General features: G+C 32.0%; 1 protein-coding gene across 1 annotated transcript in view; it reads left to right on the forward strand.

Moving 5' to 3' along the window:
* The window catches only part of LOC148279151 (homeobox protein aristaless-like), a 94,831-nt gene extending 70,618 nt beyond the window's left edge, over positions 1–24,213 (forward strand). The window contains exons 3-4 of the mRNA XM_088230380.1: positions 9,805–9,850; positions 23,527–24,213. Of these exons, the coding sequence (XP_088086506.1) occupies positions 9,805–9,850; positions 23,527–24,084 (604 nt within the window). The 3' untranslated portion in view covers positions 24,085–24,213. The remainder of the gene's footprint in view (positions 1–9,804; positions 9,851–23,526) is intronic.
* The last annotated feature ends 333 nt before the right edge of the window (positions 24,214–24,546 follow it).

The following is a 24,546-nucleotide window of genomic DNA, read 5'->3' on the forward strand; positions in this document are numbered from 1 at the left end:
ACTGAGCGTATGGACGGTTTGAATTCTAGAACCAATTTACAAAATTCAGGTATTTGATAGTTGATAACATTAACATATTAAAGCTAGATTACTAATCGTCTTGCAGCAACAAAGCGTATGGGCGTGTGGAATTCTAGCAACTAAAAATTAAATAAATAAATGTACCAAAAAAAAACATTAAGTAGAATATTAAATTTGTCAAGTTTTCATGCTAAAAAGTAAACAATAAAAAACAAAATTATTGAAGCACTTTTTCAACACTGTAGTTGACCAAATAAAGAAAAATATTCGAAGGGTAACTTTCAAAGTTTGCCGTGCATGTGGCTAAGACGCTGCTCGTTAATTGGAAAATATCACATTTTTAGTTTCTTATTAGTAGCATAAAAAATATTTTTAAATTTGTAATTTTAAATTCCTGCAAAAACGGTCATTGCTTTGGCCACGCCCCTAATACGTCACGATTCATGTTCATTTTCGACTTTTTTCCAAACCATTCGATGTTTTTTAGAACATCGTCACGAGTCTTGACGCCACAACTATCAATGCCAAACATGTTGCGTTTTTTTATTGACATGTTTTTTTACAATTTCTTTTTTAAATTATATATGAAAACATTTCTCTTCAATATCCATATTGATTTTGATAACAACAAAAACAAACCATCACGCCGTTTCTCCGTAGGGGTAGGCAGAGAGGATAGAACGCCATATCACTCTATCTTGGCATACAGACCTCGCTTCCTCTACATTCATACATCTTCTCATGCACGCACGCCGATTATTCCTACTTTTGACATGTCCATCTTCAAGTATTTGATGGACTTGATCGTGCCATGTCTTTCTCGATCTTCCTCGTTTTCTGCATCCATCAACATTTTGATAATACAATTAATTATTCGGTATTCGTCTTCGTAGTATGTGATATTTCACTTATGTTACTTATGCCTTATCTTTCTTCAGACAAGGAATATCCTTATACGCGTACCTAGAAAAAATAATGATATATATTTAGAATTTTTCAAATGAATATACAACAGTACATAATTGTGTCTTATTATTGACCCTCAGATTCGCTCAAAGTTGACGGCGTTTTGCATTCCATGAAACTTTCCCTCGCTCTATCTACTCCTTTATGTAAGATACTGCTTCTTGTGACTTATAACTTGGCGTAGTTATGCAGAAAGCAGCCAGTCCGCAATTTAAAAAAAATATATATTCATGTTTTTGGGTGCAGTAAGGTCGATTCTATGTTCTGCTAAAAACAGCCAGACCGCTCTCATACAAAAAACTATTGATTGCTTTCTGAAATTGGTGTCGATCACAAACAGAGCATTTCTTGATTTGCAGAAAACACCCACAGCACTAGAAAATTTTTACGGTATTTTAAAATCATTCACTCTCTTCAATCTGTGCCTCATGTCTAAAGATGGCATGACTCCAGGCATGGCTCGTCTGTGGACAGTCTCCCTCTATCTGGAACGGTCTTGTGTTCTTCTATAGGCATTTGTCAGTGATGATTCTGATAATTCAGTGACTAGGCCGCTCCATCTTGTTGGTTGACGTCCACACGACCTTGTTCTTTCGACACTTCCTAGGAGAATAGTTTTCTCTAAACTATCAGAGTTCCCCCTGGAAATATGTCCAAAGAACTGCAGTATTATTTTCTCGCACATGGATGTATGTTTTTCGCCAATGTCCAGTTCCTTGAGTGTATATGCATTCGTACGTCTGGCCGTCCACGGAATCCGCAGCATTCGCCGCCAACACCACATTTCGAAAGTTTCGATCTTTTTATTTTCAGATTCTCTCATTGTCCAACACTCCACACCGTTCATGAACACTGAGAAAACCAAGGCCTTCACCAGTCTCTTTTTAGAGTTAATGGTTATACTGCAATTCTTCCAAATGTTCACCAGCCGACTCATAGAACTTTTGGCAATACCAACACGTCACCGTATTTCACCTTCACACCTACCGCAATCGGTGATGAGAGAACCTAAATAAATAAAATTGTTGACTCTTTCTAAGTTATGAAACAAGGGTAATGGTGCTATTTTATTAGCTTAATCAATAATCATAAGCTAAGTTTTGCTCATATTCATTGAGAGTTCCAGGTCTGAACTAGCAGCATTTATTCGGTTAACCAGTTCTTTCATTTCAATTATAGACGATGCAAAAGGTGTGGTGTCATCAGCATATCTTTTGAATCTTCCTCCAATTGTGAACCCTCTAGTTCAGACGTTAAGTGCCTTTCAAATGATACATTCGCCATATATATTAAACAAGACTGGAAACAAAATGTAACCCTGTCTAACCCCTTTTCGAACTTGGAAGTTATTTGATAGCTCATTGTTAAAATTTACAAAAGCTGAGCTTTTATTTGTAAAGTGATAAAAATCATTAAAACTGGTCAAATACATAATTAGATTCTTGTTTGTAATAAATTAAAAAACCTAATTTATTCATTTTTTATCATTTGTCAATGTTAAAACATTCTAACTTTTTTTTTTAACATGTGATTTGCATTATTATTTCACCTTGCTTGTAATGAACAAGGTTTTTATTTACTTCAAAAGGATAGTTATTTTCTATTCTCTGATACTCTTTTCTCAAAGGTGCCATTATTTAAGTTTCACTTTTCTATAGCTGGCTACTTTCTGCATAACTACGTTCAACTTATCCTTGTACGTTGGGTTCAGCGTGGGTTCTAGCAGCTCTGCTGAAGTGATTGTGCTAATTATGTGACTATGGACCACGTCCCTTCGCAAGCTATATGAGCCATGGAAATATGACCGGTTTTAGCACTGAACAGAGAAGTGTAGCGTGGAAGTCCATTACTTACATTACTACAGGGAGGTATTGTGCAATATTACTTATGACCATAGACTTAAGAATAGTCCAGAAGGAGCGTAGAATCATATTTGAATACATCGGACTGTGTCTAATAATTTCCCCACTATGCCCTACTTTCACCGCGCGCATTTGTGACGTCGCCGCATAATGCTGCTTGATGGGAAAAAACTAATCATAACACAAATGTAAGGTTAAAAAAAAGCAATCTGTTAATTTCTCTAAAATTTTATTGTGCACGCGGAAAAATTTATTGTCACAACAGAATAGATGAGTAAAGGGTCATTTAATAAGAGTAATTGAATTAATGAACTTTGAACTTAAAATATAAAAAAAAAATTATTTTACATAAAACGGATATTTTTATGTCATGTTAAATGATATTTGATGTTTTAAAGATAATGGTCGTTCAAATCTCCCCCCCGGCGTTGTTTAATCCGAGGTCTAATCTTCGTTAGTTCTTTCATTAGATGAGCAAAGTTGGGTAAATCAATTTACTACCCTGGCAACACTAACAAAATTTCCATTTTGTTTCTTCGACAATCTGACAGATGGAAAAATAATTTGATATTTAAACATTCGTTTGCTAATTACACATGAAATGTGATACCATCCTGTTTCTTTAAGATCGTAGCAGTATTCTACACTTTAAAAGAACACAACAAGGCATAGTTGAATTCAAATCAGGAGTTGCGTACTGAGCGACGTCTACGAAAAACTAATGGGTCATAACTTAAACCAACTCATTTATGAGTAGTTTAGTCGCCTTCTGTTTTATGTGCGTATGCGGTTTTTGGACTATTCTTAATTCTATGCTTATGACGCATTTCGCTAAGGTATTGCAACAGAGATAGAGACCATTTTAGAGAAGAAAATGTGGAAAACCAGGCATTTATAGAGTTTCGACCTTTCATGTATGTAAAAAAGTAATAAAAAACAATATATATATATATATATATATATATATATATATATGTAAGTACTCGTTATTATGCTGAATATTAATTTTTGTAAATTTGTTGATAATTTTAAGTTACTAGAATTTCACTAGTCTATGCGCTTTGTAGCTGCAAGACTAATCGACGGTAATCTAGCTTTAATAAGTAAATGTTATCAACTATCAAATACCTTAATTATGTAAATGGGGTCTAGAATTCCAACCGTCCATGCGCTCAGTAGCTGCAAGATTTGTTATTGATTGATATTTATTTATTGTAGAACGCTCTTGAGATGATTTTCACAAAAATGTCGCTCCACAAATTATTCAAATAAAATATTATAATCGTTTTCGAAGTTTGTCATGATTCTGATTAAGTTTTTAGGGGATTTGACCAAAGGTTTAATTTCACGATCCGGCAAACAAAAACTGTATGAAGGATAAAAAATATAATTTGTAACATTTTCAACCACCCTGTAAATAATAACCCATAATTCGCAACACAGAAAACGATATTATTTTCTCCATCGATTCCTAGTTGAATGTAGGAAATCGGCTGAATTATCACTTCACAAGCACATGCCTTCATGGGTTATAGGAATCTACAATAATAATAACATCATGATGGTTCTTATGGTAAATGTATGGGAAAATAGCTTATACCAAGTTTAGCCTGGGAATTTTGTGTGATATTGATCTAATATTAACTGAAATAACACATCTTCGCAGTTCAAAAATTATTTAGAAGTCAAATTAGAAAATAAACAATCCATTATTTTCTGGACCACACTCATAATAACGTGTAAATTTTTTTGATGCGAACGCGAATGAACACCTCACAGTTTGTCCTTGGTGTCATGTAAGGCTTTTCCGCGACCAATATTTGTGTACTTTCGAGGTTCTCGTGTGCAAATACTATAACGATTACAGAATATCTAACACTATAAATAGATAGTCCGTTTAGTTGACTAGAAGAATTTTTTTTTTGCAAGCGGAGGAGGGGTTGCGAGGGGACGTCTTTTTTATTCATAAAATGACATAAACGCAAATAAGTCACTAAGATTATTGGTAAGTCAGAACGAAACAATCAGAAAGCTAAATTGGTCGTTATAATATATTTTTAAAAATAAAGTAAACATAAATTTTTATCGGAATAAAATCGACTCAACCGGCTTTCGGCCACTATATGTTTGTCTGCGTTGCGTCTTTCACACAACAATGTGAACACAACGCTAATTGCGTCGCTTCCGTTCTGACACGAAATATAAATTCTCTCAGTAATAAAGAGACCAATGTAGCAGTTTTGTCCTATTCCCAACTGAATATTGCGTTTTTTAAGTGCAGAAAGATAGGTAATGTTCATGTTGAAATGTTAGTTTTTTCAGTCTAAACTTTTATGTGATTTCTTTATTACTGGGTACCAATATGGTTTTAATCGCATCTCTGTTTATATTGCCGGGATGTTTGTAGATCTCGATTGCCTCTTTTACCAATCGAGTTCGTTGTCTCTGGTCTCCCTAAAATTATCGGCTCGAAGGAAAACTTTGCCCCGTTTTATGTTGAGTTAGACCAAAGCCGATTTTCCGGTGTAGCCGAGTTTGCATCCACTCGTGTGGTCATTACTTTCGCTGTAATTTATTAATTAATTCAAACGACACATGGCATATTAATCCAGGAAACTTATTGTGCATCGGAACGGCTGTGAAAAGGTGTATTAAAATTGTCGAATTTAATAAATAAAAAAATACTTACTATTTTCGATGAATTCAAAACTATGCACATAAAATACAATCAATGTTTCTGTATTGCATGTTATTAAACCGCTTGTAAGTAAACATGTATATTACAATTTAATATCATAATTGCAGTTGCAACTGTAACGCAATCGCAATACCAAGTCTTGCATTCGTTTACCTACTGACCTAATCGTTGATTCCTCATGATTCATCTTAGTCCAAGCCTTTTGCTTTACTCCACGTACTCGTAAATACTAGTGGTGGCTACGAAGCGTTAGCATTGTAAACTCACAATAATCTAACAATGGAAACCGTGATTGCTAAAAGTGGTTGCTAATTTAGTACCTCAATGTCGCGTTTGACAAAAAGTAAGAAAATTATACGATGTTGCCGTTATAAAACGCCGTTCTTTTAAAACCGCACTATTAAAAAAAACATTAGATAAAAAAAGCATTTTTAAAGATGTTTATGATAAAGTTTCATTTAGCAAAGAATGCTTTGGCTGTACGATAAAGTGTGCAAAGACAGCTCAGTTGATGTATTCCTACACAAAGAGAGTTATACAAAAGATAAATAATTAGCAAATTTTTCCGAACGATGAAACTTATCGAAAGGGCATCGTTTTGTATCTTGCCTCTATAAGATAATTGTTTATTTATTTATATATACGCCCAGTGGGAATTTTTAAGAACATATTCATACAAAGAAAATTATTATAAAAGAAAGTAGAAAGAAACAATGGTACATAGTGGACTTGGTGGGATTCGGTGATCGTATGAAAGAAGACAACTTGTTATCAAAGAAATCAAGACTGGTATGTTTGTTGGCAGACCCGAGAATCTGGGGTACAGGGGAATGAAAACCATAGTTAGTTGCATGGTTATCGGTATGAAAGAGTAAGTTTTGTCTGAGGTTTCTAGTTGTGATATTTAATTTTATTGAGCTCAGTCATTTGGACGCATCAAAGAGTGAGTTGAAAATTTTAATAGAACTAAAAGGTCGGATTTACTTTGATGGTCTTAAAAAAAACATATATTTAAGCTAGTTTTTTACTGATTATACGTATATTGGTCTCTGGATAAACCCAACCTCCAGCCTATTTTTCTTAAAAATCGATGTTGAACTGATTCAATATTTTTGAGGTGAACATCATAATTTGGAGACCAGATAACAAAGCAATACTCTAGGTGCGGGCGAACTAGGGAACAGAATAAAGGTTTAAGGGTATTGATATTTTTGAAGTCAGTTGTGCTTCTGTTAATAAATCTGAGGAGTTTTAAGGATTTATTGATTACATGTTTAATACGAATTGTCAAAGAAAGTTTTGTGTCAAGTATAATACAATAATTATTTTATTTACAATATGTAGCCTTTGTTGTTATGAACACACTTTTACATCTTAAATCAATGAACTGTTTATATACCAATCCAAAGGGGTTTGTTTAATAACCTGTCAATTAATTTTATTCACTCATATAAAGATACAAATAATAAAAAAAAACAACGTATCTGAAACTCTATGATGCCAAGAGTACTGTGTTGAGTTGGGAAATAACAAATTGTCCCATATATTTTATTGTCCGCGTGTAAACGATACATACAAAATATATTTTTAAGTTTTACGGCAGATTACGTCTCTTGAAATTTTTACTCATGTAATGACAAAGTATTTAAGTAAAATTAGCTTTTATGATTTAAAAATAATAAATTCAACAGAAAAGTTACAAAACAAAAACAAAATTTATGTTTATTTAAAACGAGAGTAAAATAGAAAAATAATAATGCTTAATTAATAAAATTCGCATGCTAATCAAATGTGATAAAAAGAAAAATAATTCCCATCACGATTAAGTATTATCCACTCACTTCTACAATAGTTGTGAGAACCTTCGCGCATTGTGCAATGCTAATTTTGTATTAGCCTCTACTAACCATTGGGAGATGAGGAACAAAGATGACCTAAAATAAGATAATTATCATTCTGTAATTGAGTTCTCTAATAACAGACTTATTTTGATTAGATATTCGTACATACATATAGTGTTACAAATTACGAATCATCTCAATGAAGATTACTGTTGACTATAATTGTAATGTTATTATTAAATACAATTCAAAATTATTTATTTATTTGTGGCACCTACTCCATCATATCCATTGATATTTATAATGTACATCTATAATAATAATATGAATTTATCAAGTATAGCCAGCGCACCACCTTCTCAAGTAAACATAAATGCAGATGACGATGCGAAAGAGATAAGTATAGAAGAAATTAAAAATGCTGCTAAGTATATGAAGAATGGGAAAGCGCAAGGTTATGATAACATTGCCACAGAGTTTATAAAGGCGGGTGGAGAAATAATTTTTGTATGGCTACATAAGCTCTTTAACCTATTTTTAGAGGAGAAATACACTCCCCCTGATTGGAGGAGAGCTGTTGTTATGCCTCTATACAAGGGAAAAGGCTCTAGGGAGGACTGCGGAAACTATGGAGCTATCAGCCTTTTGAGCGCTGTTGGAAAGATTTATGGCAGAATACTGATTGAGAGAGTAAGAAAAGTGACTAAAGATAGAGTTTGGGATATACAAAGTGGATTTATAAATGGAGGAGGATGTATGGATCAAATATTTGCTCTGCGAAATATGACAGAAAAGTTTCTGGCTAAACATCAGAAACTTTTCTGCGCATTTGTCGATCTGCAAAAGGCTTTTGACAGAGAGAAATTGTGGAAGGTTTTATCGAAGTATGGAGTAAATGGTAACCTGACAAGGGCTATTGCGTCACTGAATAAGGACAGCACAGCATGTGTGAAGGTGAATGGGTCATTCACATCGTGGTTTAATATTACGAAAGGAGTCAAACGGGGATGTGTAATGTCACCATGGTTGTTCAACATATACATCGATAACTGTATGAAAGAACTGAAAGATTTAAGAATGGGAGCAAAAATGAGTGGTATAACTGTTAACTGTCTTTTGTATGCGGGTGATGCCGTGCTTCTTGCTAGCAGCAAAGAAGACCTTCAATTCTTGGTAACAAAAGTCTACGATGTATGCAAGAAAAGCGATTTGCTTATGAATGTTGATAAATGGAAAGTTATGGTTTTTGAAAGGGATGAAAATATAACTAAATGTGAGATCAGCGTGAAAGGAGATATTCTGAATCAGGTAGAAGAACTTGTGTACCTGAGAAGTATGTTTACTAGGGACGGAAAGGCCGAGAAAGATATTGAAAGGAGGGTGAGTGCCGGGAACAGGGTGAACGGTGCACTAAAATCTACTTTGGTAAACAAATGTTTATCGCAGGAGGCTAATCTAGCAGTTCACAACGGAGTTCTAGTTCCAACTCTAATGTATGGGAACGAAGTATGGAATTGGAAAAATAATGATGAAAGTAGGTTGAATGCTGTCGAAATGCGATCCCTCAGGCGAATGTGTGGTAAAACGATGTATGATAGGTGCACAAATGTCGAGATCCGTGAAGTGTGTAAGGCTGAGACATGCATTATTGACGGAATCAAGAAATTGGTGCTGCGTTGGTTTGGACATGTAGAGCGAATGGACAGCGAAAGAACGACTAAAAGGATCTACGATGCAAATGCTGATGGATGCAGAAAACGAGGAAGACCGAGAAAGACATGGCACGATCAAGTCCATCAAATACTTGAAGATGGACATGTCAAAAGTAGGAATAATCGGCGTGCGTGCATAAGAAGATGTATGAATGTAGAGGAAGCGAGGCCTGTATGCCAAGATATAGTGTTATGGCGTTCTATCCTCTCTGCCTACCCCTACGGGGAAACTGTGTGATGGTTTGTTGTTGTTGTTGTTTTATCATATAAGTATACAGCTGGGATTATAAAATGGAATATCCTTTGTGATATAAATATCGAAAATAATTCGTATTTTTTCACAGACTTTATATTATGGCTGGGTTATAAAACACGAATCTACGACTCTATATAACATAAAATAAATCCATGAAATTCTTCAGAGAGATTAGGGATTGAACGTAGATATGTAGAAAACAGCCAACCATAGAAAAATGAGTCTGAGATAATAGCACTTTTGTGAAAAGAGTGAATAATCAAATCTACACAACAGTTGGAATATTTTTTACTCGGACAAATGATAAATAATGCATGCATTCGTTGTTTTATAATACAAAAAATAATTAAGTTATATATGTGACCAGATTGAATGATTTTTAAAGTCTGGTTGACCACACAATTTAAAATATGCATTTGGTGATTAACTAAGTTTCTTTTTTTTTCAGAGAAGAACTGGCGATGAAAATTGGGCTTACAGAAGCGAGAATACAGGTAAAAATACTTAAATAACATATTGTTAATTATATTAAAAATCATCAGATCCGATTCTGGTGATTTTAACTTATTCCATCAAGATTTTTTTTCTTATTTTTTTACACCAAATCAGCCAAAGTCCAATCACAGAACTGAATTACAGCACAGAACACCCAGGCTTAAGAAAAGTCATACTTTAATTTTTGAGTTCTCACAGGAAATCGGGTGAGTCAAGTTTATTCATCACTACACCACGGATGTCACCAAATATATCAAACAATCCGTTAAAATAATCTATTTACAATCGATTTGCTAAATTATCATTTTCGACGTAGATATGCATCACTACATACATAATGATGAAGGATGGAGCATTATTTATTTTATAATTTTCTATGTCTGCCAAAAGTATTAGTAGTTATTTTGCATCCAAATTAAATATCCGAAGCATTTCAAACAAAAAACTCAATTGTTTCGATGCTTTTTATTTAAAAAACCAACCGTTTTTTTTATACAATTACTTCTTCTAGTAAATTATTATAAAATTTTACACCTCTTAAATTGTTTTAAGGACTATTTTTTATGGGCAATTTAGTATTATTTTTCTTTTTAGTAAGACTTTGGAGGTTTTTTAAATCACCATTGCGTTAAGGCGATTTATTTACGGACTTTTTAGTCTACTTTACAATGGTAAATACATTTTTTTAAATACATGCAAGTTAAATTGAAATAAAATTAAAGCCTGGAGAAAAAATAAAATAAATTTCTACTTCGAGACCAGATTTGGTCAATCGTTAAATTAATTTATCGTAAACACATCTATTAAATTTTACAATAATTTCAATTTTGTGAGTTAAATAGAATAAAAATAATTTATCATGATAAGTATCTATCATAAAACATTTTTTTGATTCAGAGTAATCTCGCCTGAACTTGCCAGTAATAATAAAATTATTCCCAATTTTAAAGAATCCATCATTGTCTAGTGAGAAAGCTTTATACACCTTTTGTTTGTATGTAAAATAAATTCGTTTACCAGGAGAACATAATAGTATCAATCATTTAGAAATAAATAATGATGTTCTGTTTTTTAGATTAATTAATATACCTAGCATTAGTCGAATGTAGGTAACATGTAACAAAAGTTGACTACTGAAAGATCATAAATCATTAAAAACGAAGGAGGGGTTTTTTGTAACAATATAAGTAATATTTTTGTAGCTACGTGATTTTTTTAGACTTTAGATGTTTTCTATCAATCAAAATGGTTACTTAAGTCATTAAATATTTTTGATGAAAAAAATATATAAGGCCCAAATTCAGTAATGTTTTCATGCAGATTTATTTTTATTTATTCATCTTATTTCACTGTACGCCCAAGCGGCAATTACAAAAATAACACTGGTAGGCCCTTACTTATAAATCGGGTATAACGTTATTTATTTATTCATTTCACTTTTTGTAAATAATGTTATTTGTACATTGGCAGGCTTATTGCCAAATGGCAATTTCTTCCAACCAACCAATAAAATTTTAGTTTTATTTTTATAATTCAAGTTACAGAACACATTCAATAGAAAATAAAGATTAAAAAGCTAAAAATATTTAAAAATAGAAATAAACGTATTCGTTAATAAATCATTTTAAATCAGAACTATTACTCAATGGGAAAAAGGAAAAAAGAGGAAAGGAGGAGAGATTCAGGAAGAGAAAGGAGATGTTTATTCAGACGTGATTGAAACAGGGATAATGTAGTAATATCTTTGATGTAGGATGGGAGATGATTCCACAGTCGAAGTTAAGCTTGAGGATAGTGGTAGAATAATGATGGTATATCAAAAAGTATTACTTATAAACCTCGCATAGAGTTAAACTCGGTTTAAATCTGGGAATGCGGCCATAGAAACTTATATCTGCACATTATGTGGTTTGACGCTGGAATAAGCACGCGATCTGTCAAAAGTCATATTTTTCGGTAATCAAAATGGATAGTTTATAAGATTTTTTCTTGTGACCTTCAATGCGATTCAAGTGATTTTCAATTTTTTTTTGACAACATCTGAAATGTTATATGTTTGTATATATTTTTAATAAATTTTGATAAAAAAAAACACGAATAAACGAAACAACTCGTTTGTACGTTCTTTTTTTTTCCCAATTTAGATTTTTTTAAACGGTTTTCTCCGTGTTCTCCGTTACACTGACAGTAGTATCAATTTTACTTAGACGTTTGTTTGTTGTTATAAAAGTTACTACGCACGCGCACATATCAGTGTTGACCATTTAAAAAAATTAAGCATGAAATAACCAGGTAATAAATATTTTTACAAGTAAGCTTTTATTTTATATCGGTTATAAATACTTAAACCGGATAAAGTTATTTCTCAATGTAAAATGGTATAAGGAAATCTAATAAGTAAAGCCTGTAAAGTATAAAGTAAGTGACATTCTCGTGGAAGAATCCTAACTGACCTAATATTACTTTATAAAGTGATCAATTCATTAATTGACTGTCCTAATTTGCTGGAGTTGGTGTGTTTCCGTGTACCTGGTCGACATACCCGCCACATATCTCCTTTTTGTTCTGCAAGTTCTCGGACCAACTATTACATGCACTCGCCTATCCCTAGGCTCCACAGATATGGCAATCAGTATGAGGACAAAGCTGATATATTTGGTTCTGGGCTTGATAGTTATAAAACGAGTCTGATTTATTTTTTTCTCTCGCAATATTATTCTTAAACTTTTCTTTATATTTAAAAATGTTTTTCCTTTTTTTGTTTTTTCATATTTATGCATTTATTTCGTTAATATTTTTGGTTGCTTATGTGTATTTACCTACTTGTTACTATTGGTATAGTTTTGCAATTTAATATTTTTTTGTTTTGTATTTAGATTTGTATTTTTTTTCATATTTGTGTTCATATTGAACGTATATTATGTTAAAAACAATTTATGCCGTTTATGTACAAATAAATAAATAAAGTAAATAAATAAATAAATAATGTAAAGAAAAAAAGAAATAACACGTATATATTATTAATATTAGATTCAGTTCCACTCGTTTACCCCTTCTTTATTTATTACTATCTCAGATTTGGTCCAAATTTTAACAGGCGTAATCTGCCGGTTGAAAACTAATTATATTTTTGCGACATAAAACTTTTGAGCACACTTTTTAACAGGTATTTCTGAGTAAAAAAAGATTGTTTTTAGCTAATGCATGTTTTCTTTATTTGATTACGAGAGTTTTAAAATGACCAAATTGTATGATTTATTTACTTTTAACGAGACTAAACCCTTAATACTTACATCATTTTCTTATTTATACATTACGGTATTATTTTACGTAGCGTCACGTCTCATCACGATGAAGAACCACTAGAGAATGAAGGCAAGGAAGTCTTTTTGGCTAAGATTTAATATTCCATATATTACGCTATTGTAACAACATTTCTATTTAATTATACATCTTTATCAAAAAATATTGTGGCTTGTTTCTATGAAAATTGAATAAATATTTCAAAATCTGTAAAAAAAAACAATAAATTTATTCCGACAGCTTAACTACACAAATATGTAAAGTTAAATGTTCTGGCATTGTAGATTTCTTATAAATTTCTTTAAAGGGCATCGAGCTTAGGGTTTTCTATGTTTTGTGATTATACCGATAATGACGTAGGTATTTTGGGCTAATTGAGCCTAATTATGATGTCTTGGGACATGTTTCCTAAAGTAGGGGAGAGAGGGGTAATTGGGGACAGCGGGTATTCTGGGACGCAGTGGGATAATTAAATAATAATGGTCACCGTTTTTACAGGAGTCGGGTTTTATTGAGGCTACCTGAATTAGCCACAAAAACTGGGGCCCGTTAATATAAATTACCTCTATCCTTTGAAAATTAATATTTATAAAAAAAACAGCAGCATAAAGAAGTTAACTTTTATAACATTAGTTATTTGAATGCACGTTTGCGAATAACGATCATAAGTTGATCCAATAAATAATTAAGATTTTATATCAAAAGCGAATCCAGTAATCTCCGATTGGATTATTTTTTTACGTTCTTTAGTCAAATTTCAATAAAACTAAAAAAAGTAACTTCCATGTGATTAGATACATTTATATTTTTTTTATTTATTTAATATTTTTTATTTAATATTTTTTTTAGTTTATTGAATGCACATTAGTTATTTGAATGCACGTTTGCGAATAACGATCATAAGTTGATCCAATAAATAATTAAGATTTTATATCAAAAGCGAATCCAGTAATCTCCGATTGGATTATTTTTTTACGTTCTTTAGTCAAATTTCAATAAAACTAAAAAAAGTAACTTCCATGTGATTAGATACATTTATATTTTTATTTTTTTTATTTTTTTAATAGTTTTTATTTAATATTTTTTTTTATACACATATAATTTTTTTTTTTTAGTGTTATATTTTCTCAATTTTTAAAATTGTTTAATTTTTTATTTATTTTATTATTTTGTTTTGCATTTTATGTTTTATTTTTATGTTATTTTGTAAACTTGCCAAACACAAGAGCTAGACTCTTTTTTGGCAAGTTCAACCTTAAGTGTTTCATAAGAAAAAAAAAAAAATACGCTTAGAAATTGTAATTGTCGGTGTCCAATTGTCTGAATCAGAATCCTAAAAAGATGTTTCCGATTTGGTAAAAATCTTTAAAAAGGGAATCAACAGTATGAGTTGGTTTTACGCTGCAATATTTTTTATGTCCCCGATGACGCATGAAGCGTAAGACTGATCATCATACCTGATTGAGATATACTGCATGTACTGCAGTTCCATTTGCACGGTTAGTGCGAATAAGGGTTCGATAATTATGGAGATTAAAAAGTATAAAAATAATAATATTTTAAGAAACATAAATTTAAAGCCGAAATTATTTTCCGTTTACCTTTCTTTATCCAAAATATTTTGATTGCCACGATTCACCAAAATATTTCGATATTCGGGAGAAAAACCGGTTTAGAAACTGGATAACAAGTTGTTTTAGTGCGGTGTTCGAACCTCGGACCTCCCGATTCGAATTGCGCTACTCTACACAAATAATTATTACCTTTATAAAGTTTTCTGTAAACATTATTAACCTAGATATTTATTACATTTAAAATGTTTCGGGGAATGTAAAAACAACGCAAATTAAAAATCTTAATTGCACACAAGGAATTTTAATCAATTCAATTACATGATAATAAAAGTCCCCTTTGTGGTTAATGTGCAAACAAAATTATATTATATCCATTTGTAGATGCTTAACCATTTACTCATAATTATGTAATTCCATATCAACTTAAATACAGGGAGTTCTTCGGGACGGGAAAACTTGGTTAAAAAACCAATGTGCACATTTTAGGGTCGATATGGCAACTCACTCACCAGAAAAAGCAACCTAATAAAAAAATCTTTAGTTTTCGAGTAGTAAATTGCAACTTACGAATAAAATATAAAACATATTATTTAATAAAATTTGTATAATACCACTCACCGACTTATCTGTCTATGTTTATTCAGCAATTAGAATCCTGGAATATAAAAAAATGTAAATTTTCAAACATGGAGCAATTGAGTCATATTAACAAATTAATATTCTCTCAAAAACATCTGTCAAGTGTGATTTATTTATTTATATACGCCCAACGGGCGTTCTTAAGGACATATTTATACATGGAAAAATATTATAAAGGAAAGTAGAAAGACACAATGGTATATAGTAGACTTGGTAAGTGTGGAAGTGGGAGAGAGGTGTTTATAATTGGATTTGATTCAGTGATCGTATGAAAGAAGACAATTTGTTATCAAGGAAATCAGGCCTGGTATGTTTGTTGGCAGACCTAGAATTCTAGGCATAGGGAAATATAGTTTGATTGCACCTAGAGTGTATAGTCAGTTGGACAGTTTTTTGAACACCACAAACAGCTTAAATACGTTTAAAGTCTATATAACCAAGTGGATTGCTGCACAGGACTACAAAAAAATATATACTCCACGATATACTCCAGGCTATGCAGTGAATCCAACACAAAATATGTTTATAATTTCTCCTCGATGTTTCGTGTATTTTTTATATATATATTTTGTATACCTTTACCACCACTATGTTATATTGCAAACCAGTAAATTCACAATTTGTTGTCCTTAGAACAGACTTTTGTCTAGTTATGCGGCAAATTGTGGATAGCAAATGTAAAAAAAATAAAAAATCTGTAAAATATTTCTTCTTGTTTATCTTCGTCGATAGTTATTTGTGATTAAGCTACAGAACCATATACATCTGCCTTATTCTCATACCATATTACCATATCTGTGGAGCCTAGGGATAGGCGAGTGCATGTTAAAGTTGGTACTAGAACTTGCAGAACAAAATGGAAATCTGCGGCAAGGATGTAGACGGTACGAGTGTACGGAAACACACAAACTCCAGCAAATCTGAGTCAATAAGCGAATTGATCACTTCATAGAGTAACATTAGGTATATGGATAAGTACTGATGATGATCAAACGACCTGATCAGATATAAAAGCTCGTTTGAAATGAAATTTCCCATGTTTCATTATTAATTTATACGGAAAAATTCAATTAAAGTTATTTAAATTCCGCGCTGAAAAGCAATTACTGTAGAAATATATTTGAATAATTCAACAATAATAATTTAATAATAACCGAATTTCATGGCTCAGGAACGTGGAATCTAAATCAGTTTCCATGTAATTGGTCATTAATGAACAGAATAAATAATATGCGCTTTGTTATGGCGTCAATTATTAACTTATCTGTCGATATAATTGAAAAATAAAAACGTTCATTACTTCACGTGGGCAGGGAGTAATTGAAGATAATGCAATTCCTGACAGACGGGATCTATGTAGATAAAAGTTCTTTGTATTTTCAGATCAAAGCGTATGAAAATGAGCCACATTTTCAATGTTTCTAGATTGAAAGCTCGGCAGGATAGACCATCCGCAACTTTTTCGGTTTTTTTGTTTTTAACAGTTTTCATCAAAATTTCATTAAATACACAAAAAACAGCGTCATTTAAAATGGCAATTGATTATTGAAAACCAACACTAAAATAGTTTGTGGATTAAAGTCTTGAACTTGAGTCTTATTTCAGCTTTCCTAAACATTTTTGAAAATTTCAGAAAAGATTTTTTTAAATGCACCCAAAGCATTTTTTAGTAAAAAGAAATTGGAAAAGTAATTATTTATACTTGCACATAACCATGAATGTCTTACGCTATTTTAAACAAACAAATACAAAAAAACCATAACGCCGTTTCCACGTGGGGTGAGGCAGAGCGGATAGAACGCCATGTCACTGTCTTTGCATACACACCTCGTTTTGTCTAGAATCATACATTTTCTCATGCACACACGCCGATTATTCTGACTTCTGACATGTCTATCTTCAAGTATTTGTTTAATTTGGTCATGCCATGTCATTCTAGGTCTTTTTAGTTTTCTGCATTCATCAACAAATGCATCGTAAATTCCTTTGGCCGTCCATTCGTTTTATTCATGTATGTCCAAACCAACGCAGCATCCCTTTCTTGATTTGCTCGATGACGCTTTTCTCAGTTTTACATAATGCACTATGCAGGTTAACCACACATTTGCCTGAGAAATCGCATTTTATTTTAACAGCATTTAGCCTACTTTCATTCTTATTTTTCCAATTCCATACCTCACTCCCATTACGTAAACGTTAGTTACATGCGGCATTTCAGGGCCAGAACGCGAAACTTCAGTCTATTCCTCATAGAAAACTTTTTTTAAAATACCGGTATTTAAAAAAAAAACTAAGGGGCAATCCTCGATATCTCGAAATAGCATCCCTTCCGCAAACCTTTACCTCTCCTCTATCCGTTTGCTTCCCTAGTCAGCGTCCGGTGCGTATAGTTTTGTTGGTCAAATACGTTTTCAATCTTATTTGTTTTCAAATAAAAAAACTACTTTCCAAAAAATTCATTAGGATATTTTTAAAAATACGCCATAAAAAATGTTCCTCTGAAACTTTTTATTGGTAATTCCGGTATTCCGTATGGCCGTGAAAAACCGCGAATCATTAGATTCGTAATATTTTGCTCTAAATATTTCATATATTTTTAACCTTATTTTCGATTTTTGAAAATATTTTATAAATGTAACAAATGTAAACGAAAAAAATGTAAATAAATAAATAACGTTTTTGAAATTGGCTCTTCGAGCACTAACTCCAAAATCAAACCGGGAAATATTTGTAGTGCCATTCAAATAATGATCAAAAAAATACACAAAATGCGTCGATATACGGGGAGTCGATTTCAAATCTCCGTAAATGGACATGATAGTTGTAATTAAAACATTGGCGTTTATATCGAGCAGATTACAACTTAATTTGATTATGTTGAAAGAGAAAACTAACTTGAAGGCTATTTATTACATATTTTTGTCTTCCGATCTCACCGTAAATACCTTCCTATAATTAATATTGAAATAAACCTATTATCTTAATTTGGTTTTCTCATTTAAAATTTAAACGGCGTGGAATTTTATTTATTTTATTTTATTGACATAAACGGCAAATCTGCATTTTTCAAAAATTTATAATTTTAACATATTTGGTTTAATTATTTTAAAAAAAAAACATAAATTTCCTTTAACCCAAGATTTATAAACAAAAATAAAACTTAAAAAGTTTAATACATATTCAGTAGAAATTTAAACAGTTAAAGAATAAATGTAAAAATCCATTCAATAATAAAATATTTTTAAGTCATTTAACAAGAAAATTGTAAAGTACTGTGTCATATAGCTGGGCAAAGAGAACAAAAAATAGTATAAATGATGAAATGTATAAATAAATAAATATATTTACCATTCACCATCTTTGAAAAAGTTTAAAAGGTTTGTTCTATAGGAAAAATACCCTTTACTACTACTTCTGTTTTGTATAAATACGCTGAATTCCTTAATAAACCCACCAGTCTCGAAGATGTCGCAAAAGCGATGAAACCGGTCACTGGATATTCCAAAACTTGTGGATTAATGACACTCGTCTTTTATTTCTATAATAAATTACAATGAATTTCCATCAAGCATTTTCACTAACAAACATAAATGCACTGATTAGATTATGAAAATATTTTATGTTGTATTAAAAATAGTTGAGAAAAAGTGAGGAAGGAGAAGCTTAAGTTTAATAGTTTTAGGGTTACCTTTGCAATGGAACATCGTATAACGGGTTAAAATAGTAAAGGGTTAAAAGTAAATAAAATGGAAATATTTCACATTAGGAAAGCTTTAAAAAATAATATTCCTTTGATCAATAATCAAACAACCTTTCAATATAGCAATATGGTACGTCTCAAAACCGATAGACATAGAAAATTTAGTAAGTGGTTGTATTAAAATGATTCAACTTCTAGATATCATGACAATTGATCAAAGAATCAAATTCAATGTTGCCAATGAAATAAACAAAATTATTAAAGGAATAGTTCCGAGATATTTTCAAAGTAAACTAAAAAATAATGAGTTCTTTCATAACTATGCAACAAGAGGATCTAAAAATATAAGACTGGAAAAGAAATCAAAAGCAATGTCCCAGAACTGCCGCATGTACAAGGGAATACAACTATTTGAAGAAATGCCAGAAAGCATAAAAATTATATTAATGTAAATATATTTAAAATTAAATGTAAAAAGTATATATGTGAAAAATATTAGGTAGTATATAGTGTAAATAGTAAATATAATTAATGAAAATGTACATATGAAACAGTTAATATTATAAATTAGGATATTAAGTGTATAATAGTGATAAATAATGTTAGAATAGGTATAGATGTAAATATTGTGTTGTAAATATATATTAGACTATGTTACATAGAACTAAATAAATAAATTTTAAAAATATAAAAATAAAAAATAAAAAAATATTTAATAACATTTAGTAAAATGTTCAATTACGTCTTACCGATAAAGATGCTCAGTTTCTTTTTAGAAATATTTATATTTTCGTTTGGAATTTCGGTTTTACCATGTATACAATTAAATATAACTCTGAATAAATTATAATCGGGAAAGCATGTTTACTAGGGATGGAATGACTGAGAAAAATATTGAAAGGAGGGTGAGTGCCGGGAACAGAGTGAAAGGTGCACGCGCAAACCATTGCAGTACGAAGCGAAATTATCTGCACCCTTTAACCTTTCTCGTGACTTTTACCTCGAGAGTAGTCGTTGGGCCGAAAGCACTCGTCCAGGGTTCTGGTTCGAAGAGAGAACCTGTGTTTAAACACAGGTTCTCTCTTTTCCTCACCCATCCGGACACATACATGATTTAATCAAGTAAAAACGCACAAGCAACGCATGAAATGGTAATGGCATGCAGAAAATTGGTGTTTAATTGCTGTAGTAGTTGTAATTTGAAACAGACAATTGAGGTTAATATAACGGAAAACATACGATATGTTCAATTGTATCAATTTGTTATGATGTATTTTTTTTTTTAAATTTCCATTTCCGCCAACCATTTTCAAGAGAGGAGTTAAGGACTGGATTTTCCTTAGTGGGAGGGATTTGAGTGGGAATCTCCTTTTCCGAATGTTTGAGTATACTGTTAACCATATTGATGAGCCATATATTTTCAGTCTGCACTCACTTAGAAGGTTGCAAAAATTCTTACCCATTAATACTAAATGCACCCTTGTACAAGCATGACTACTACCCATTCTAGATTACGCTAATGTTTCCATGACTGATTTAAGGTGTGAGCAACTCGATAAACTTGAACGACTTCAGAATACATGCATAATGTACATTTTTGGTCTTAGGAAATATGACCACTTTTCTGATTATCGTAGGCAACAGAAATGGCTCAAAATTAGACAGCGGTGAGACTATCACTCCCTCTCACTTATGTTCAATGTACTTCATAGTCCTAACGCTCCTATATACCTGCGTGAAAAATTTCAACGCTTATCAGTTCATGGTTTACCTCTTCGTTCTAATTCTTAAGGCACTCTCTTAATACCCACCCACAATTCCTTTTTCTTCTCCCATCCACCATCAAAGATGTTACTACATTATCTCTGATTAAATCACGTCTGAAGAAACATCTCCTTTCTCTTCCTTAATCTTTCCTCCTTTCCTCCATTCCTCTTTCCTCTTTTTTTCCCTTTTCCCATTGAGTAATAAATTTGATTTAAGGTAATTTATTACGTTTATTTCTATTTTTATATATCTTAAAACTTTTTAATCTTTTTTTTTCTATTGAATATGTTCTGTAACTTAAATTATAAAAATAAAACTTTTATTTTATTGGTTGGTTGGAAGAAATTACAATTTGGCAATAAGCCCGCCAATGTACAAATAACATTACGTACAAAAAGTTAAATAAAAAAATAAATTTTGTTTAAAAAAAATATATCGTCATGTTTCTGATCCAATATAATATTTGTGATGATATACTTATGAATAAGAGTCAAATAATTGCTCGTCCTAACTCAACACAGGACTTTTAGTCCCATGGAGTTAGGACTTATGTCTCAAATAATGTGTAATAAACAATCTATAGGTATAACAAATTACAACAGGGATAGAGAATACCTTAAAGAAGAGAATATGGATGTCTAGGTATTTACTGGGCTTATTATCTGTCATTGGCTGGTTTAAGTGGCCACTTTACGCACTGTGTAACAATCACCATTTTGGTTATGTTCGAACATCCACATTTCTTAAATTCTTCCATTCGTTGATTTTAGTGAAGTTAAAGAGCTGAAACTTTTATTGCTGTGAAGAGATTCACCTGACTGAATTATTTCACATACTAAGCAACGCCTGAAAACAATTTTCCAATTTTTCAACTTCTTCTTAGATCAGTTGGTTTTATAACATTTTTTGAGTTTGTCCAAATGTTTGTAGACAGTTCCATATTCCCTTGTTGAAGGCATTGTCCATCCCTGTTGTAATTTGCTAATCCTTATGTTACAAACATTTGGACAAATTCAAATGTTCTAATCATCCTAGCTTTATGTAACAAAAATGATCAAGATACGCTGCAATGTGTATACCAATGCAGTGCCCTATGCACTATTAAGTGCTGAAAGGCAATAATGGTGATAATTTCTTTCCATTAATAAGAAATCGCTTAGAAACTCGATATAAATAAATATAATACATTACATATTTCGTTACAACGTTTGCAAATACACTATATTAATCTATGAATAATATGCAATTATTAATTACACTTGACATGCGATATGATTACTAAATATTTAGGACTTATCCGTACATTTGTAATAGTAATCAGGCTTCGTAAGGCTCTTTTACCCTTTAAAACCTCGCGATCTTCAAAATATAAAAAAAATGCATGTAATACTTGGATATATCTTTATTTATTTTCGAACTTATTAAGTCCGTTTAACAAAGGAAATAATGTAAACAGGTGCAATTGAAATAAAATACAGCTAAAGAAATGTAAAGCTAGCACAAAAAATTAATAATAATTACTCTGTTTAGACAATTAGATTGATTAATTTTAAATATAACATATACATTACAAACATATATTCAATACGTACATATTATAAAAAGGAAAAAAATACATGAAAGAGACTCATGTCAAAGTAATTGGAGAATCCTGCTCCGGAAAACCCCTTCGGATACATGGAACAGATCAATATCCAGAGCGATGTTGTTCAGCATAGCGGTAGCCCTTCCAACAGGCATAACCATAGGCAGGTTGGTCCTGTATATTGGAATATGAAAACATTACGACACATTCCATTACATGTGGCGCCTGCTATTCCTAGCCGAACTCCCAGTTCTTTTTGAGAGCTGCCATTATCTGTAACATATACTCCCAGGTATTTAAAAAACATTTGATGACTTGGATTGACAGTCAGGGGATTTTGGGTATCAAGGCATGAAGTGTTACGCAGTACATGGGTTTTTGCAATATTGTTTTTTTCAGGTTAACTTAAGTTCAATCTGAAGCTGAAAATCTTTACAGGAACTTCTCCGCATTTGCTTAGAAAATAAATCCACAGAAAATGAATTAAATAATCCAAACTGTCAATTCGAAAGAAGGTTGCAATGGGTTACTGATTTATTCTATGTAGGTCGACGTCCGGTAATTATAATACTGCATATAATTAGTTAAATATTCGATTATTTTCTAAGATAATTAATAATGACCGACAAATTATACACGGCCATCAATTATAATTATTAATTAAGTTTCAATATCCTTGCTTGCTTATTATTAGATACGCACGTCAATCATTCATCGCAATAATAAAAATTTAAATAGATGACTGTTAACATAAAATAATAACCAATGTAAAGCCTTGTTAGATATTAGCCATTTATTTTTTTTTCCTTAAAAGTTTTGTCAACATTTTCTTTTTAGATCTGCTAAGGAATCTTATTGACGCCAGTCCAAGAACCATAAAATATTGCGACAAAAAACACACAAATACGAAAAGCGAATTGAACCCATGCAAATGATTTTTTTCTCGTCTTCTGTTTCTGCATCCGTCAATATTTAAAATTGTATTGTTTTAAGCTGCTTTTTTTTTAAATTTTCAATACCTGCATGTCTAAAACACCTTTATTTATTTTTTCAATAGTGATATTTGTTATAACTAATGTCTAATTTCTTGTTTGTCTGTTGTTGCAGGTGTGGTTCCAAAACAGAAGAGCGAAATGGAGAAAGCAGGAGAAGGTCGGACCCCAAGGACACCCCTACAACCCCTACCTACCTGGAGGATCTCCGGCGCCACCATCGCAGACTGCCTTGCCCAATCCATTCACCCACCTCGGCTTTAACTTCCGAAAACCATTCGACGGATCAAATCTTGCGTCGTTCAGATACCCACCGCTCCACGCCGGTCCCGTTATTCCTGCCGGGTATTTGGGTGCCGGTCATCCGTTTCACAGAGCTGCTCCTCCACTGTTCCCCCAAGGGATGAGCCATTTATACAACCCTGCAGCAGCTAGTTCCTTCCAAACACTTCTGGCGAACATCTCCGCGGCGCAGCGACCTAAGATGATGACCTCTACCCAGGAGTACGTTTCTCAGTCTCCTCCGTTGTCTCCCGGTGGCGGATCGTCTCCCGGTGCTCCAGAAGTTGACAGAAGAAGTTCCAGCATCGCAGCCTTGAGGCTCAAGGCGAGGGAACATGAACTGAAGTTGGAGATGCTCAGGCAAAATGGCCACGGGGATCTTATTAGCTGAACTCTTCCTTATTACTTAATTTAATTTTATAGTGATACAAAATAAAAAATCCCTTGTTTTTACATATGAATTATTAAAAAATTAACTCTTCGTAGAAGGTACTATGAAATGTCATACGAGTACATTTTCCACAAAATATACCCACCTAATGTTTTGATTTTCATACTAAATTGTAGTTGATTGTCGTAAGTAATGTCGCTATTACAGTATTTAAAAAATGATTTAATATCCTTCCAAAACGTAACGAATTCCGTCCAAGAGATATTCAAATATGTATAAGAATAATTTTAGACATTTACAAAAAATAATTGTGATGTTAATATTATTACAAAATATATTATGTAAATATATCCGTCCATTATATTGTAAGTAAGACAAATACATACTATTATTTACACGTAGTTAAATGTAATATTGATTTATAATAAGAATAGCACCTTTATTAGAAAATATTATATTATA

The sequence above is a fragment of the Micrasema longulum genome, unplaced genomic scaffold (genome assembly GCF_059751315.1).
Source record: "Micrasema longulum isolate JH-2025_06_02 unplaced genomic scaffold, ASM5975131v1 h1tg000753l, whole genome shotgun sequence".
NCBI classification, from domain to species: Eukaryota; Metazoa; Arthropoda; class Insecta; order Trichoptera; family Brachycentridae; genus Micrasema; species Micrasema longulum.